Here is a 17,310-nt window from a genome sequence, read left to right on the forward strand (position 1 = left end):
CAGAGGTGTCAGAGACCACAGCGATGGGGGAGGGCCGGAGCTGGAGCCAGAGGGAAAGGGAGGGGAGAGAAGAGGAGGGAGGGGAGGGGAGGGGGCTGCCCGCGGGGGGTTGGGTCATTGTCTTTTAGAATTTGGGAGCCTTTGAAAAGCCGTGGGCCCTCCCACCGCTATTGTGCTGGGGAAGATGTAGCAGCCTCTTCTCTGAGCCACCCCTTTGCCTCCGGACTTCTCTGGGGCCAGCAGCCACCCGACCAGGGGCCCGGGGCCGCGGGCTCAGTCGACTACCATGGGCTCTGTGTCAAACCAGCAGTTTGCAGGTTCGAGCTCGGGACTTACTGGGGACACCTTAGGCTTCAGGGGCGCCCAGGAGCCACATAAAAGGGAGGTGGGGAAATGTCCTCCAGACTGACCGAAGGACCTTAAGTCTGTGCGGCCTCCTGCTTCAGGGGCCATTTCTGGACCAAGGAACCCTGGTGTCCCAGTGGCGTGCACGCCGAGGCTACGGGGGCGGGGGGAGAGAAGAGGAGGGGCCTGTCCCGCCATCTATCCCTGGGCAACGTGTTGTGGGAAGAGGAGCAAAACTTTTGGGGCAACGCTGGCTTGGGTGTAAGCTTGGGGTGCGCGGGAGGCGGCCAGGACAGGTCTCTCCTCGCCAGCTGCTTGGTAGCTGCAGCCACCTGGGTGCCCACCCGCGGGGTGGACTCTCGGGTCTCACTGCTGGGTCTCCAGAGGGCCCTCCAATTCCGTGGCCCCCCAGTTGAGCGCCCTCCCAACCTCCAGGTGGCTGCGCCAAGGCGCCGGAGGAGGCGCCGGAGGACGCCGCCCGGGCGGCAGAGGAGCCGCAGCTGCTGCACGGTGCCGGCATCTGTAAGTGGTTCAACGTGCGCATGGGGTTCGGCTTCCTGTCCATGACCGCCCGCGCCGGGGTCGCGCTTGACCCCCCGGTGGATGTCTTTGTGCACCAGGTGAGACCGATTCTGGGAACTTTGCCGAGGGAAGGGGATGTTGGCGCGCATATTCAAGGTTGGGCGGACCGACTCGGCTGTTGGATTGAGGGAGATCGCGGGCCCTCATTGTGCGTTCCCATCTGGGCCATGGCACCCCGTTTCTGAGTCCCCATTGACTCCGACCGGACGGGGTGGGGTGCAGTCTATCATCAGCACCCCCAACCCTTCCCGGAACCCCTCTGGCTTACCACGTGTCTGTTACCTCTTTCCCCTGGGAAGAGGGCAGGGGGCAGGGAGGTGACCCCATGTGGCAGAAACTAAGGTTGTATTGTGCTTGCCGGTGGGGGGAGGGCGAGCAGGCTGGCCAGGGAAGCACATGCCCGTTCAGAGCAGGGCCCTGAGCGCCCAGCGTCTTTCACTAACGTGTGAATGCATCTCCCTGGCGGGAGAGAAGCAGGCAAACCTCTCTGGGATCAGACAGGGGTAAAACCAAGAAGTCAGCCGGATCTCCACCCAGGTGGTCACCCAAAACTCAAGCCCTGGGGCCTGAGTGGGTTTGGCAGATCCTTGAAGAACCTGGGACTTGAAACTCTTCCAGAATACTCATCTTAGGCACATAGTTAACCCACTGGGCTGTTGCCCTGGAATTCTCCCCAGAAGGAAAACCTAGGGAGCCCAGGCCTTGAAGATCCCTAGTCCAGGCTGGGAGGGAGTTAGGTCACAACCCCAAGTTCTCAGTTAAAGCAAGGCAGCCTGGTGGGGGTGAAATTCAGTGTCGCAGGCCAGGGGGTGGAGGGAGGCTAGCCTCTGGACCTATTCTCTGCTTGGCATTTATGGCCCTAGACAGCCATTGATTGCTGTCCTAACATTCCAGCCTCGAACAAGAAGCGGGAGACTTAAGGTTTCCCTCCTCCCTGGCTTCCTCTTCCTCTCACCCCCTCCTGAATATCTTTAGAAGTGTTCCGGTGGTCTTGGGACACCAGCCACCCATAACAAGCATGTAAAGGAAGTTGCTGCTTGTGTCCCTTCCACCTTTGGAGGTTTGGTTTTAGACCCGGGAAGGAGAAATTGATAATCTCAGGTCCAGTAGGTTGACACCCAGGCCGGGCAGGGAGGGGTTACTTTGGAGAGGTTGGCTTTAGGAGCCATGGGGGAGGGGAAAGGAGGATGTGGGGATTAAGGGTTGGAGCCTGAGGGATGGTATTCTGGAGGGGGAGGGGTGGAGAAGGGAGATCCTGGGTGGACTGGTGGGAGGCTGAAGGAGAGTCTCCGTAGCTTGGCCTCCAGTGAGGACACAGTGGGGCGAAACCAGGGAGATAGGAGATCCGGAAGTCAGTTCCTGTTGGGTATTGGGGGTCGCTGGGCTACTCGAACATCCCCTGGGAGGGTGTGCATTAGGATGCTTAGCTACCTCCTGGCTGTGTCCTGCATGTCCTCCCACCCTTAACCACCCCCCCTCTCCACGATCAGGCAACTAGTTCTGGCTCTGTCCCCCCTCCCACTGTCTCATTTACATATGTGAATGATAACCCACAGGAAGTAATTGTGGGAGAATGAAGGGAATTGGCCTCTTTAGATCTATTAAATCACTTTATTACAGGAACCAGCTTTGAATGGCCCTCCTCAGCGGGGTAGCCAGCTCTCCCACTCTCCCATTTATCTGATCACAAAGAGATTAAAATCTCTTGGTCTGGAGACAGACTGGACAGCTTCCCCAACTTTGGGAGGCTTGGAATAAAAGAAACCCAACATTTCCTTGCCTCCTTTCCAAAGGCTGCTCAGTAGGGCTGGGAGGAACGTAGCCTCTCATTCATCTAGTGTTCCTTGGTGCTATCCAAATCCCAAGGAAGGTTTTCCTGAACAAATGGACTGTCCCTCAGTCCACTTAACATTAGCGTCAAAAGCTATTGGAAAATAATTGGATGGTATGGAGGAAAGTAGGGACTTTAAGGTTTGGGGAGTGGAGCCTGTACCATGCTCCTTCATATAGGTTATTTGGGAGATCATCTGGACTTCAGGGTCTTGGAATGTCCAGGGACATTCCACAGTTGAATAAGTTATCAAGAGGAGTTGAGCTGGAGGAAGGAATCAAGAATTTGTCTCCCAAACACCCTATACCAATAGTCATAGAGGACATTGATTGGAAATTCCCTGAGCCTTACCTGGTATGATAGCATGCTGCTGGGACTTGGGTTGATTCTCAAACCCTACGTAGCAGTACACTGGTGATTACTCTCTCAAGTCCCTGCACTTGAGAAATTTGAAATATCTTGGGGATCTAATGTAGAGGAATGAAGGAGATGCAGGATGATCCTAAAAGTTGTTCTAGGGAAGGAAAGTGTTCCCAAAGTCTATGTGGGAGTAAGGCAGCTCTCTTTAAGAAGAAAACTTCCCTTTCTTTGGCTGCTGGTGGGTACCCTAGAGCCTGAGGTGGTGAGAAGGATGATTGTCCTGATGAAACTCTGCCAGGGGAGAGGTTCAGGAAGCCCCTTTCTAAGAAAAGAGGAAAAGGAGGGGAAACAACGTTTTCTTTTCCTTTCCAAGGTTGGGCTTATTTGGTTCACAACATTCTATTCACTACTGTTCTTGTGCTCCCTCTCAAAACCCTGTCCTCCAGGAGTTGAATAGGAAAGAAAACCTACCCTTAACCCTTAAAAAAAAAAAAAAATCAGGGCAAAGATAACTCTCTGCTTGTCCCTGGGGTTAGGAGAGTTTAAGAATACCAATGGCAGATGCCCAGCCCTTAAGTCAAAGTTTCTCAACCTCAACACGTGTGATATTTTGAGAAGGATAACTCTTTGTTCAGGGCATTCCTGGGTTGTGCCAAAACCTCCCTGGGAGGTAGAACCCCCCATAATTGAGAACATTATACAGGGAAATCAGGAGCAAGAAAGCCCTAAACTGTTTTCCCAAGATTCAGCAAGAATTTTGAAATCTTCACAGCCATTTTAAGAGTTTTGCTTAACTCCTGTTTCTTGTGGCTCCCAAAACCCTAAGATTTGTACAAATTTGAGAACAAGAAAAGTCTCCCTGCTTCATCTACAGCGGCTCAGAACCCAAATATGTTTAAGGTGGCTTTCTAGGTAAAGGGCTGTATTGGAAGGCCTGGAGGCCCAAGTCTCAGGGACCAAGTTTGGCTTAGGAGAAAAAAACTTCAATACCGAGAAACTGTTACCAGCTGAAGCCACGTGGCTTGCTTTTTCTGCAAAGGGTGAGTGGGAGAGCAACCTCAGGCAGGGTCTGGATTAGGATTTCGGGTAGGGTGGGGAAGAGAAGGAGAATGTAATGAGATCTTTCCCACATGGTTTATAACCTTACTGGTGCCTCTGATTACTTGTCTCATGTCAAGTTAGTGATGTGCTTGTCTTATCGCCTCTAATTTAGAAGCTCTTCTGAAGAGCAGGATTGGCTGTCTGGTTAGTTTCTTCCCTTGTCTGTATTTGGGCTGAAGGAATGAGGATGAAGTAAGGAGCTCCTGAGTCATTAACAGTTTTGGGGCCTTGTCAGTCAGTAGAGGTCCTCCCCTAGAGAAAAAGACTGAAGATAAGGGAGAGAGCATTAGCTGATCACTGTTCTTTCCATACTGCTGTCTAAAATAGGGCTGGGCTCTTAGATGCCCCGTGAAAGTTTGTGGTGTAAATGTCACAGTGTTGAGACCCAGATAGGATCCTCTAGTTTTTGCTTATGGGCTGGAAGCAAGCCACAGGTTTGGTGGTCATTCATTAGTTTTTCATTTTAACAGGACAAATCAGATTTTAAAAAAGTAAGTGAACCACCCTGATTTTCAGAAAGTTGGTAGAGGTTAGTTTGAGCATTATGGGATCTTCTTGGGTCTTTTTCTGAAGAGACATGCTTTCTAGACAGTACCCCAAGTGTGATGGTTGTACCGCTATCCTGAGTGAGCTTTCAATATGAGAAACTTGTCATCTCTCAGCTGGTGACACTACTGCCTGGCTGGTAAGTGGTTTTTAGTGACTTTCCCGAGGGCAAGGTTGTGTCTTGAACATTCCTGATCAAACAATTCTATTAGAAGTGCCTGTTGGGTGTGGGGGAGACTGCTCTAGGCAAAGCCTCCACCCGTCCCTTCTTCCTGCAGGCATGAGTAACAATTACTATCTATGTTAAGTTTGGAGTCAGGCAGTGTGGGGAAGGAGGAGGAGAAAGTTTTCAGGAATAGTACATAATTTGTACAGAGTAATTTTTCTTTCTTTTTTTTTTTTTTGTACAGAGTAATTTCAAATTACTCTCAGCTTGGAGTTATTTAATTCAGATAGGAACTCACAGTCTAGGAAGAGTAAATGGTTTTTGTAAAGGGTAAAGAGCACAAGAACAACTAACTGGGTTTCTGGCTTAAAACTGCAGGACGCTTTCTTCTATGCCCTTTGGGTGAGGACCCTTTCTTCTCTGCCCTTTAGGTGGGTAGGGGCCTAGTGAGAAGTCAGCTCCCTAACCTTGAAAGTTTGGTCCCCTTGAAACTCTTTCCTGAAGACTGAAGATCCTTGCCCTGGGGAGGTGGGGAGATTAAAGCTCTGATTCTCAGTTAAGAATCAGGCAGCTCCTTTGGTCTCTCCAGCCACCTTTAAGCAGACAGACTGATGAGCAGCACCATCTGGTGGAGAACTCCAGGCAGGAGCTGGTGGTCCTGGCTGTGTCTGAGCAGAAGTGGTATGTGAGGTGCTGGCAGCCTCTGGTTCTGGACTGATCTCTTTCCTCAACCCTACCTGACACATCCTCAAATAAACTGCTTCTGGTAGAACCGGTTGGTTTCCTTAGCCCCTACCAAACCCTACCTTCAGGAATGAAGCTCAGGTAGGCCCATGATGACACCTCAGGACTGAATCATTTCTTTTATCTGCTTCCTTTACTTATATATAGCTATTAGAAAGTTTTAAAATGTGTATATGTGATTTGCGTTACATCGCATAGCACAGGGCTGTAGGGTCAGGCTAGTTGCAGGGAGAGTGGCTCTACCTCTCACTGAATTTGGACGAGGTGCTTCATTTGTCTGCTTCTGTGACCTTGGCTGTAACACAGGGTCATATAATAAGGCCTACTTGGCAGGCTTGGTATAAGGGTTAAGTGCTTAGAGCTCTGCTTAGCATATAGTAAGCATGGATAGATGTCAGCAACTTTGGATAGTGGAGAACTTGGTTTATTCCACAAATATTCATGTACTGGTCGGTGTCTAGAACCGAAGGGATGGACCCACACTAGACAGTCATGAGCTGGAGTGGCGCTAAGGTTGCCAAAAAACACAGGAACCCAAACTTTGAACCCTGAGACCAAAGCAAGTTTGCTGAAATTCTCCCTGCCACTTCAGTGGAAAGGAGTGATGGGATTAAAAATGGGCATTGTTGGGCAGCCCGGGTGGCTCAGCGGTTTAGCGCCGCCTTCAGCCCAGGGCCTGATCCAGTCCCGCGTCGGGCTCCCTGTGTGGAGCCTGCGTCTCCCTCTGCCTGTGTCTCTGCCTCTGCCTGTCTCTCTCATGAATAAATAAATAAAATCTTAAAAAGGGGGGAGGGGCATTGTTGGAGCCAGTTATCATGGAATTAGACCCGCAGCTTTTACAAATGATTAAAGAATCAGTGTGCCTGATCTTCGCAGAGCAAGTTTCAAGGAAATTTCCTCTGCTTTTTTACTGCACATTCCCTGAGTGGTCCCTAAGCTCCTTTATATCAACTGCTTGAAGCCATAGCTTGATGCTGGGATGGAGTATTTGATGAGGGGGAGGTTAGTAGACAGTGCTGGGGTATGAAGTAAGCAGAAGGTCTAAATATTGAACTGGCCCCAGTCCTTCTGTGCCATCCAAAAGAAGAAATGCCTCCTGCAACTTTTCTGTCTGGTTAAATGCCACCCTCCCCATCCATCCCCACCCTCTGTGTGCTGCCCACCTCCTGCCTGAACAAACTGGGTAAGGAAGATGGAAAGGAAGCCTGCCTCCTCCACTAACCTTTAAAATAATTTATCTGAAGAAATGGCCCTCATTCATTTTCCTGCATAAAGGATTTGACCAAAGGTAACGAGTTGGGGCGGGGGGTGCGGGGGTGTCCTTCCTGTGTAGTTCTATCCGTGGAAGGCTGGGATGGCAGGTCAGGGAGAAGGAAAGAATGGCTGCTGGTGGTGACGTTGGCAGACCCAGCAGGCTTGAGTGGGGAAGAAAGGTGTCTCTATCCGTTTCTCTCCGTGACCATAACTCCAACGTGGAGAGGAAGGAACTGATGAATGTGGTGAATGTGGGGTAGGGGGTAGTGGGGGGAAGCTGCAGCCTCTGGAACTCCAGGAATCTGACCACCAGAACCAACCAGTGTCAACTCTTTGTTTCCTGGGGCTGGGCTCTATTGGGGGAGCTCAAGCCTTGCCCCTCCCCCCCCCCAGGCCTTTTCTTTTTCGGAGGGGATGGGGAGAGGGGCGGGCCCTGCTTTGTGTGTGGTTGGGGGGTGGGGTGGGGGTGGTAGCAAGAATTTCAGGCTCCTTTCTGATGCAGGCCCTGTGAGGCCAGCTCAGTGGGGCTGCACAGTGATTACCTATCTGATAAGAGAGGAATTCAAACTATGTGCTGTAGAAAGGGGCGGGGTGGGGGGGGCAGGGAGCCACCCCTGGAGACCACCAGTCTAAATCTTGACTGGCTACGGTAAGGTGTCTGCAGGGTTATTTTTTTTTAACTATGAGAGTCTTAAATAGACCTCAGATACTCCAGTGATGGAGTGCGTGACCCGAGAGGACAATTCAAATTCACGTTGCCCCCACTGGTGTTGTCTTGTTCCCCCAGTAAGCCTGGGAGGTGTAGATGGATATTTTTCTGAGTTTCCACAGTAATAAATACCAGAGTTAAAATTTTGAGTCTTTTGACACTTGGATATCACCGTTACTCTGCCCTGATCCAGTCTGAAGGGGTTGATAATTGCTACTCATGGAGGATTTATGTGGCTGGGCTATGCGTTCACTACTCTTCCTGCATAACCTCATAGCTCCTCCATAAAATTAATATTTGCTCCATTTTATAGGTCAGTGCAGAAAGGAGAGAATAGGCCCTCAGACCCCAAACCCTTGTTCTTATCACTAACGGCTGAATCACAACTGAAACTGGGAGTTCCCAGCCTCAGAGCCCATTAGCCAAATGGGAGGGCCTGGGATTATACCTCCTGACCCAACTGGCTTGTCCCAGCTAAATAAGAATCTACAAGTCAAATCTTCTTCTTTTTTTTTAAGATTTTATATAGTTTATCCATGAGAGACAGAGAGAGGGAGAAAGAGAGAGAGGCAGAGACACAGTCAGAGGGAGAATCCGGCTCCATGCAGGGAGCCTGATGCCGGACTCGATCCCGGGACTCCAGGATCATGTCCTGGGCGGGAGGCAGGCCCTAAACCACTGAGCCACCCAGGGATCCCCTCTACAAGTCAAATCTAACTTCAAATCAGGATGGTTTCTGTGCAACAGGAAAGGGGAAAGAGCCCTTCACTTTTCTGCAGTGTTTTTATTTCCTGCCAGAACTCTGCCCCTTCCTTCATATCAACATTGGGGGAGGGTAGCAGTCCTCTTGTCCAGGCTGTTCCTGTGGGAAGGAAAAGAAAGGAGAGGCTATTCCTATGATGGAACTGATGGACAAAAGCTACAGATAATAATACTTGAAATATTTGCTGAGCACATTCTTGATGTTACCATGCCCACATAATCTTCATTAGAGGCTTAGGTGGATAACTTATTGTTATCCCATTCTCTGAAGGAGCTGAGGGCCAGAGGTGAATGATTGACTATGGTCATGCAGCCAAAAACTGGTAGAACCAGCATTTTATTAACTATGATGCCTGGCACTCAAGCTTATGCTCCTAACCAATTACCTCGATGGCATCTTTGTCTTCAGCAATGCCATCTAAATTAAAACAGCAATGTAAATTAGAAATTTGGGATCCCATCTGGCTAAAGAGCATGTTGTGCCTAAGACCTAAGTCCAGTTTGAAATATTCCTAACAATCACCACTTCCATGATATAATAATGTTACTTACTCATGTTCCTTCAAGCTAAGACTGGGTGCACAGTGATCCCTTTGGCTTCCCTGAACCCTATCTTGTACGACAATACCTTGTTGACATTTGACACACTCTTGGATGTTTGACTATAATGGAGTAAAGCTATAACGAAGTCTACTCTGGGGAGGATACAAGAGAGGCTGTGTCCTCCACCAATGTGTACCTGTTGATGTATTAAGTGGCGAGGTGGAATGGACTATGAGCTTTAAGTCAGGAATCTTTGATTCTTCTGACCCTGTTTCTGCCACTCAGCTAGCTATGTGATAAACTCCTATATTTTTTGGAAGACTACCGGGCAGGTGTTGATGTTTTTATTTATTTTATTTTATTTATTTATTTATTAAATTTTTATTTATTTATGATAGTCACACACACACAGAGAGAGAGAGAGGCAGAGACATAGGCAGAGGGAGAAGCAGGCTCCATGCACCAGGAGCCCGACGTGGGATTCGATCCCGGGTCTCCAAGATCGCGCCCTGGGCCAAAGGCAGGCACTAAACCGCTGCGCCACCCAGGGATCCTGATATTTTTAAATTTTGGTATAAATAGTGTTTTAGTGGGATTGTTCCAAGCATTCTAGATCTTTTTTTCCTTCATCAGTATTACCTAGTCATCTTTCCAAGTCCAATAATTCAGATTTACCTCTTGGCTCATTGGTTCATTCAAAAATCTATTAGGTGTTAAATATTGTGATTGTTTTTTTCTTTCTGTTTTATAGTCCCTTTCTTGTAGCTTTTATTAGTCTATGTGACTTGACTTTTACAGGTTTCTTAACATTTTAATATTTATATCATCTGGAATGTATTTTGTGTACATGTGTTATAAAGTGTAGAAGTCTGGCTCAAAATGGATAGCTAATTTTCTCTACAGTTTTGAACTGTTTTTTCTTACCTGTTGATATCTCTATATATACTTGGATCTCTTAGTGGAGATCTAAGTATATATAAACTTACTAATCCATCTGTTCGGATCATACTGTCTTTTCCTTTACCTCGTAGTAACATTACTTTGATAGAATTTTAAACTTGAAAGAAGGTTGCAAGAATAATACCCAAAAACTCCCATATGATCTTAACCAGATTGAGCAGTTCTTAATATTCTGTCCCATTGTCTTGTCATTCTTCATTGTATAGATACACTTCCTTGTCTCTCTCTCTCTTTTTTTTAAATTTTATTTAATTATTCATGAGAGACACACAGAGAGAGAGGCAGAGGGAGAAGCAGACTCCATGCAGGGAGCCTGAAATGGGACTTGATCCCGGGTCTCCAGGATCACACCCTGGACTGGAGGCGGTGCTAAACCGCTGAGCCACCCAGGCTGCCCTAGTTGTCTCTTTCTTAATCATTAAGTTACAGACATCAAGTACCTTTATCATTAAATATTTCAGCGTCTATTTTCAAAACTAGGGTCATTCTCTTTCATAATCTCAGTAGTACAAAGATCAAAATTTGGGCATTTCACATTGAAACATTTATCTATATTCTGTATGCAAATTTTAAGTTGTCCTAATGTTTTTTTCCCTGTTCCAGGACCCAATCAAGGCGCATGCCTTGCACTTAATTGTTTAGTTTCTGTACTTATTCAGACTTTTCATGACCTCAAATTTTTAAAGTATACAAGGCTGTTATTTTATATTTTTAAAGTGTACAAGGCTGTTATTTTATATTTTACAATTTTATATTTGTTGATTTCTCTTCCTTTCTTTTTCTTTCTTTAAGTAATCTCTACACCCAACACGGGACTTAAATTCATGACCGCAAGATCAAGATTTGCACACTCCACCCAACAAGCCAGTCAGGCACCCCTATTTGTTGATTTATTATGAATGCTAAGTTTAAGAATTTTCCATCTGTTCTATTTTAGTTTAAGTGAGAATAACTTACCAAAAATGTTACAGCATTTATTTATTCATGAGAGACACAGAAAGAGGCAGAAACATAGGCAGAGGCAGGAGAAGCAGGCTCCATGCAGGGAGCCTGATGTGGAACTCGATCCCCAGACTCTGGGATCACACACTGAGCCAAAGGCAGATGCTCAACCTCTGAGCCATCCAGGCATCCCTACAGCATCTGTTTATGTAATGATTGTTCTTTGTTAACATAACTTGGATCCCTTGTGCTGCATTGTGGTTACTCTTTGAATTGACAGTTTTGCTGATAACATGGAAGTGTTCTCACACTTGTGCTTCATACCTTACAAGAATGTGTGTATATAGGTTTTGGTGTAGGAATGGAGGCTAACATTCAAATCTACCATGTTTCCCTTCCCTAGAGCAAGCTGCACATGGAGGGCTTCCGGAGCCTGAAGGAGGGTGAGGCGGTGGAGTTCACCTTTAAGAAGTCTGCTAAAGGCTTAGAATCTATCCGGGTCACCGGACCTGGTGGAGTATTTTGTATTGGGAGTGAGAGGCGGCCCAAAGGGAAGAACATGCAGAAGCGCAGATCAAAGGGAGACAGGTATGAAGACCACTTGAATGGAGAGAGGTCTCCTGATCTAGCCCCTTTCTTGGATCAGGATGCCAAAGACAAAATGAAGCCTGTGGTTCCTAGCAACATCTGGGTGTTCGTGGTTTCTGCCTTTGGATGTGGGAGGTGGGGAAAGAGCCCTAGGTAAGGAAGGCATTTGACCTAACTCTTCTACTTGACAGGCAGTTTTTGTTCTGTGAGCTCTAGCCTCAATTGCTAGTTAGGGATAGTGATGCTAGCGTCACATGATTATTTTATTTTTTATTATATTTTTAAAGATTGAGTTAATTATTTGAGATAGAGAGCAGGAGCTTGGGAGCAGTGGGAGAGGAAGAAGAAGGCTGGATCCCAGGACCTCAGGATCATGACTTGAGCCGAAGGCAAATGCTTAACTGACTGAGCCACCCAAGTTGCCCCTTCACAGGATTATTTTAGAAGCAAAGGAGACCGTGGATGTGAAAATCTTAAGTGATGGGGTCGAGCTGGTGTACATACCTGTTGCTTCTTCACTAAGTCTCCAAATGGCTGGTTTCTTTTGTCTTCACTCTGTGCTGGAGCAGATCATATAGTCTGACTCCTTTAATTTTCTCTATTTTTAGTGAATGACAGGTACCTTTTTTTTTTTTTTAAGATTTTATTTATTCACGAGAAACAGAGAGAGAGAGGCACTCAGGCAGAGGAAGAAGCATGTTCCATGCAGGGAGCCCGATGTGGGACTCCCGGGTCTCCAGGATCACGCCCTGGGCTGAAAGTGGCACTAAACTGCTGAACCACCCGTGCTGCCTGACAGGTACCCTTTCTTAAGGGTACAGTAGCATCTCACTTTTCTCCTGAATTACAGTTCTCAGTTGGGGTCCATAATTTCCATTTTTGTTACTTCAGTATTTTCAGGTTGACCTGAATCTGAAGATTAATAATTACAGATTTTTTTTTTTAATATGATAGTCACACAGAGAGAGAGAGAGCGAGAGAGAGAGGCAGAGACACAGGCAGAGGGAGAAGCAGGCTCCATGCACTGGGAGCCCGACGTGGGATTCGATCCCGGGTCTCCAGGATCGCGCCCTGGGCCAAAGGCAGGCGCTAAACCCCTGCGCCACCCAGGGAGGGATCCCAATAATTACAGATTTTGAAGAACTTAAGAGTTACCAGTCATGGTCCTGTCCTTCCTTTTGTAAGTGGGGAAATTGGTTTCCAGGAAGGGGAGTGAGCATAGTAACTCACCAGAGCCCAGGTGTCCTCACTCAGAGGAAGGCTTCTGCTCTTACTCCTTTCTCAACTTTACCATCCTGCTTTGTACTAGGTGCTACAACTGTGGAGGTCTAGACCACCATGCCAAGGAATGCAAGCTGCCACCCCAGCCCAAGAAGTGCCATTTCTGCCAGAGCATCAGCCATATGGTAGCCTCGTGTCCACTGAAGGCCCAGCAGGCCCCCAGCTCACAGGGAAAGCCAGCCTACTTTCGGGAGGAAGAAGAAGAAGAGATCCATAGCCCTGCCCTACTCCCAGAGGCCCAGAATTGAGCTACACTGGGTGGGGGTAATTCTTTTTGTGATCAGGAAGTTTGGAGGAGCAGGCATCAATCGGCAGAGTGGAGAAAGTGGGGACAAGGTGGGTAGGGGGCAGCTGGCTCTGCCATATATCTCAGGCCAGGGTCCCACAGCATCACCCCCTCTTCCCTCTTGGCAGGGTAGGGGGGAAGGGGTGAGGCAAATGAATTACAACCGTGCTCTATCCAAATGCTTGTGGAGAGTTCTGAAGAAAATCCCTCCCCGTGTGCTTTACCTGAGTCTCCACCCTCAGATCTCCAGCTTTTGAAAGTAGCGTGGATAGGGAAGTTGTTTTCCTTTGAAAGAAGGACATGTAATAATAATTTTTCCCATGCCAGAATGTAGAGATGAAGCATGAGACCAGATTGATTGGCCCAACCCACGACCACTATATTCTATGGGGAGGGAATCTCTAAGGGGTAAGGCAGGGTTTTTCTACATCTTGTCCCATAACCCACTCTTGGGATAGGGTGCTGAGGACTGTCCCAAGCAATGGGTTGTGACAGTAGCCACAGGGATTGTTGTGTTGGAGCTACAGACCTCCTGCTCCTAAGCTTAATCCCACCCCATTCTGGGCTGATAGGATTTTATTTATTTGCTCCCTTGGACAACCGCACCTTGGGCCCCACTTTCTCCAGGATGCCAACTGCACTAGCTGTGTGCGAATGACGTATCTTGTGCATTTTAACTTTTTTTTTTTCGTAATATAAATATTCTGGTTTTTGTATTTTTGTGTATTTTAATCTTAAGGCCCTCGTTCCTGCACTGTGTTCTCAGGTACATGAGCAATCTCAGGGATAAGTCAGCAGCAGCTCCAGGTCTGCACAGCAGGAATACTTTTTTGTTTTATCACCAGGGAGAACAACTATTTGGAGTGCATAGCCTATTGAACTACCTCATTTTTGCCAATTAGAGCTGGCTTTTCTGCCATAGTGTTCTCTTGAAACCCCTCTACCTTCAGTGTTCCATGGGAGATGAGATTTTAACTCAGTTGCTCCATGACTTGATCTCCTTCTAGTGGAAGATTGGAAATTGGTCTAAACAGGAAAAGCTGGTATAGGAAGTAACATTAGGAGAGGCCGCACCAACTAAAAGGTGCGGAGGGGAAGCCAGGATTAGTTGAGGGTTGTCTATACGTGTAATAAAGGATTCCTGTTCCAGACTTCTAATCCCAGGGCACGGGACTCACTTTACATACCGGATCCATCCTTTGCTGGATTGGGCTAGGCCTACCATGCACAACAGGGTGTGTGTGTGTGTGCGTGCGCGTGTTTTAAAGATGAGTTGGTAAGGATAGGTTTAAGAATAGTAACTCTGGAACCCATCTTGAGGTGCCCAGGGATGCGGTGTATGAAGCAAAGGCTAACTTTCTTAACCTTTATAAATTCTGGGCTTTTCTTGTTGACTTCCAGAGAGACCATAAGCCATGGCTTCTTTGCAGTGTCCAGAGCCAGTGTCCTGCCCTGCTGCAGCAGTGATTAGTGTCGTGGTAGCTAAAGGATAAAAGAAGGTTTTACTTAATATGCTGTGAGATCACCACAAACCTACCTCACTGTGTTGAAATGGGGCAGATGCAATAGAACACATTGGGTGATGTGTGTCTGATCCTGGGTTCTTGTCTACCCTGCTTGCTGCCCCCTCTAGTGACTGTATTTGTCTGGGTTTTGTAGGTTTTCATGAATAGCTGATTGGGTGATTGCTAGGTGGCCTGGTTTGTGTAAATATAATGTGTTGGTCTTCTCCATGTTCTTTTGGGGTTTTATTGTTTACAAACTTCTTTTTTGTATTGAGAAAAATAGCCAAAGCATCTTTGACAAAAGGTTCTGCACCAGGAAAAGAAACTGGAACATAGCTTGGTGACCCCTCTTGAAGTGTGGCGGCCTTGGACTATCCTTTTGTGTTCCCTTCCCGTATTTCCTTTTTTGGGCCAGATCTTCTGTCCTAAAAACTTAACTCCTACCCTACCCTTCTCCTATCCCTCCTTCCAAGAAAAAGCCCCACACCTACACATTTCAAGCTTCTAAAGAAGCGAAGAACACTTCCTCCCTTGTTCCCAATCTCCTGTGTCAAGACCATTCCTTGATGTGATTCATACTAATACACTTGTATTTGGATGGAAAAAACCTACTTTTAATCTCTCCAGGCTGAGGGTAGAGGGAAGCAGAAGCAACGAGGGGGGCCTTGAATGTAGAAAGTAGGGTCAGGAGACCAAGAAAGGAAGCTGAATGTATATCCAAGTCACTCAGGAACTTTTATGCAGGTGCAAGAAACTTCTGTCAAAGTGGCCACAAGATTGTTTAATAGGAGACGGACGAATGTAACTCCATGTTTACTGCTAGAAACCAAAGCTTTGTGAAATCTTGAATTTATTGGGGCGGGGAGGGGGGTGGTGGTAGGAAAGCTGTACCTATCTGTTCTTAACCTGATCCCTTCCCCTCATTTCTGAACTGCAGGAGACTGAGCCCTCTTGGGCTTTAGTGACTCCATCTCTGGGGAGTGTTTATTTGATGGTTGATGTTGCTGTGCCGGGTACTTCCTTTCCCACTTGCTATTGTCTTGTAACACACATGCTGACCCTTTTCCCTTCTCTTTACCTTGGGAAAATACAATGAATAAAAACTTATTGGTACTGAAACTGTCCTCTTGTTGGATCTTTAGGGTGTTTTCCATAATTCCTACCTTCTTGGATTGGGACACAGAAACCCCAGAAGAACCGTTAAGTTTCCTGTTCAGCCATTTTGTTAAAAATGAATCTTGAAAATTCAGTCTTCTTAGCACCTCATTACAGTGGATTTTTGTTTCTAGTTAAGGCCTCTTGTCCTTTTCCTTGGAAGCTGCCACATTCAAGAGGGGATTAGGAGCTTGGCATGCATAAGAATGGGGTTGCCTGTGCCACTGGCTGGGATGAAAGGATGGGGCCATGGTTTGGGGCATGAGACCCTAATACTTTCTCCCCTGCTCCTCAAAGCCCTTTACAAATCTTAATTAATTAACCCCCTGCAGCACCCCAGGGAGGGAAATATGTGGGACTAGGGAAATTGAGGCCAGAGGAAGTAACACTGATTAGCTATACAAAAACGCTAACATGTTCTTTGAGCACAAGTGTGCTAGCCTTCTAGTGAACATTGTATTTTAAAACATCTAGTGTCCCCCCCCCCCAAAAAAAAGGATGATGGTTTAAAAAAAACAAAACTTGATTGGAGGTATGCCATATATTCTGCAAAATGCACTGAAATGGCAGAACAGGGGTAAGCAGTTTCATACATCCACTGCAGAAACATACCAAAAAAGTCAAAGCTGACCATGGAAGAAGATTCTAAAAGCAAACTACTAAAGGGCCAGGGCGAAAGTGGTCTTCCTGCAAAATTGGAAATAATCAACTGGGCTGAAACTTAATTCCCAGGGTGCAAAGCAGGAAGGATGGAAAAGCTTAAGACTATTCATGGGTGGGTTACTCATTTTTAGGGCTTTCTTTGATGTTTGTTAAAAGTAACCCTTGTCATGAGACACATGATGAACTGGGAGTTACCAGTGTAATAACTCTTCCTTGTTTCCTTGATGAACATACAATTCCAAAGAGAAACTATAAAAAGGTTCTTTAGAAATTGTAAGGTTGATTTTTTTTCCTTTTTTAATTTTGAGAAAATTGAACTCTTAAGTTTCTTTTTGAGTGCCTCAATTTTCCTTAAAGGTTTGGCACAGAGCTTAAAATGCCTTTGATTTTTCTATGAGGGTTAACAATGGCCTTCCAGTTATTTTCTCAGTCATTCTCAAGAGCAGAGCCCTTTCCAGGCTCAATCCCATTCTGAGTTGCTCTGGGTAGGTCGTGAGAATCTGAAAATCCTAAAATAGGAGTGCCTTAAATCAGCACAAAATGGATTGATAGGAAGCGCGTCCGTGAGACTGACTAGGGCTAAGAATTTACCAAAGGATCAAATTCACTAAAGAAAACTGCAAACAGTAAATACAGAATTTCAAAGTCTTGAACCAGGACTCCATCGCCCAGTTCTCAGGCATTCCAGCAAGCAGGGCATCGCCCAACTCCATTTCGCAACAGTCCTAACCTGCCACTAGTTGCTGAAAAGTTGTGCTTCCGGCCTGGGGATCCCGGAATTCGCGCTCTATTACGGGGTAGCCCGCGCGGGGCCTCCCAATCCTGGTCTACAGATCTCCCAGCTCCCCCAGGTGATCGGGTCCCCCGGGCCGGGTCCCCAGCACGTGTCCCGGAGCCAGCACGCCCGCCCACGCCCCCCGTCACGTGAGCGCGGCTCTCCCGCAGGGCCCCCCCCTCCCGCCCCAACAGCCCTCCCCGGCTCTCGGG

The 17,310-nt window shown here is 47.1% G+C and overlaps 1 protein-coding gene across 1 annotated transcript; it reads left to right on the top strand.

The window, feature by feature from the left end:
• The first annotated feature begins 286 nt into the window (after nucleotides 1-286).
• Nucleotides 287-12,962, top strand: LIN28A (lin-28 homolog A). The gene is made up of 4 exons (XM_055332923.1): nucleotides 287-317; nucleotides 781-965; nucleotides 11,249-11,433; nucleotides 12,743-12,962. Exons 1-4 carry the CDS (start codon nucleotides 287-289, stop codon nucleotides 12,960-12,962), a joined length of 621 nt encoding a protein of 206 aa, XP_055188898.1.
• The last annotated feature ends 4,348 nt before the right edge of the window (nucleotides 12,963-17,310 follow it).

The sequence above is a fragment of the Nyctereutes procyonoides genome, unplaced genomic scaffold (genome assembly GCF_905146905.1).
Source record: "Nyctereutes procyonoides isolate TBG_1078 unplaced genomic scaffold, NYPRO_anot_genome, whole genome shotgun sequence".
NCBI classification, from domain to species: Eukaryota; Metazoa; Chordata; class Mammalia; order Carnivora; family Canidae; genus Nyctereutes; species Nyctereutes procyonoides.

What these genes read in the sequence shown, in the direction of transcription:
- LIN28A (XM_055332923.1), top strand. Translation starts at nt 287, where the DNA reads ATGGGCTCTGTGTCAAACCAGCAGTTTGCAG. An exon ending in TGGATGTCTTTGTGCACCAG is followed by an intron (nt 966 to 11,248) that starts GTGAGACCGATT and finishes TCCCTTCCCTAG; the next exon opens with AGCAAGCTGCACATGGAGGG. An exon ending in CGCAGATCAAAGGGAGACAG is followed by an intron (nt 11,434 to 12,742) that starts GTATGAAGACCA and finishes GCTTTGTACTAG; the next exon opens with GTGCTACAACTGTGGAGGTC.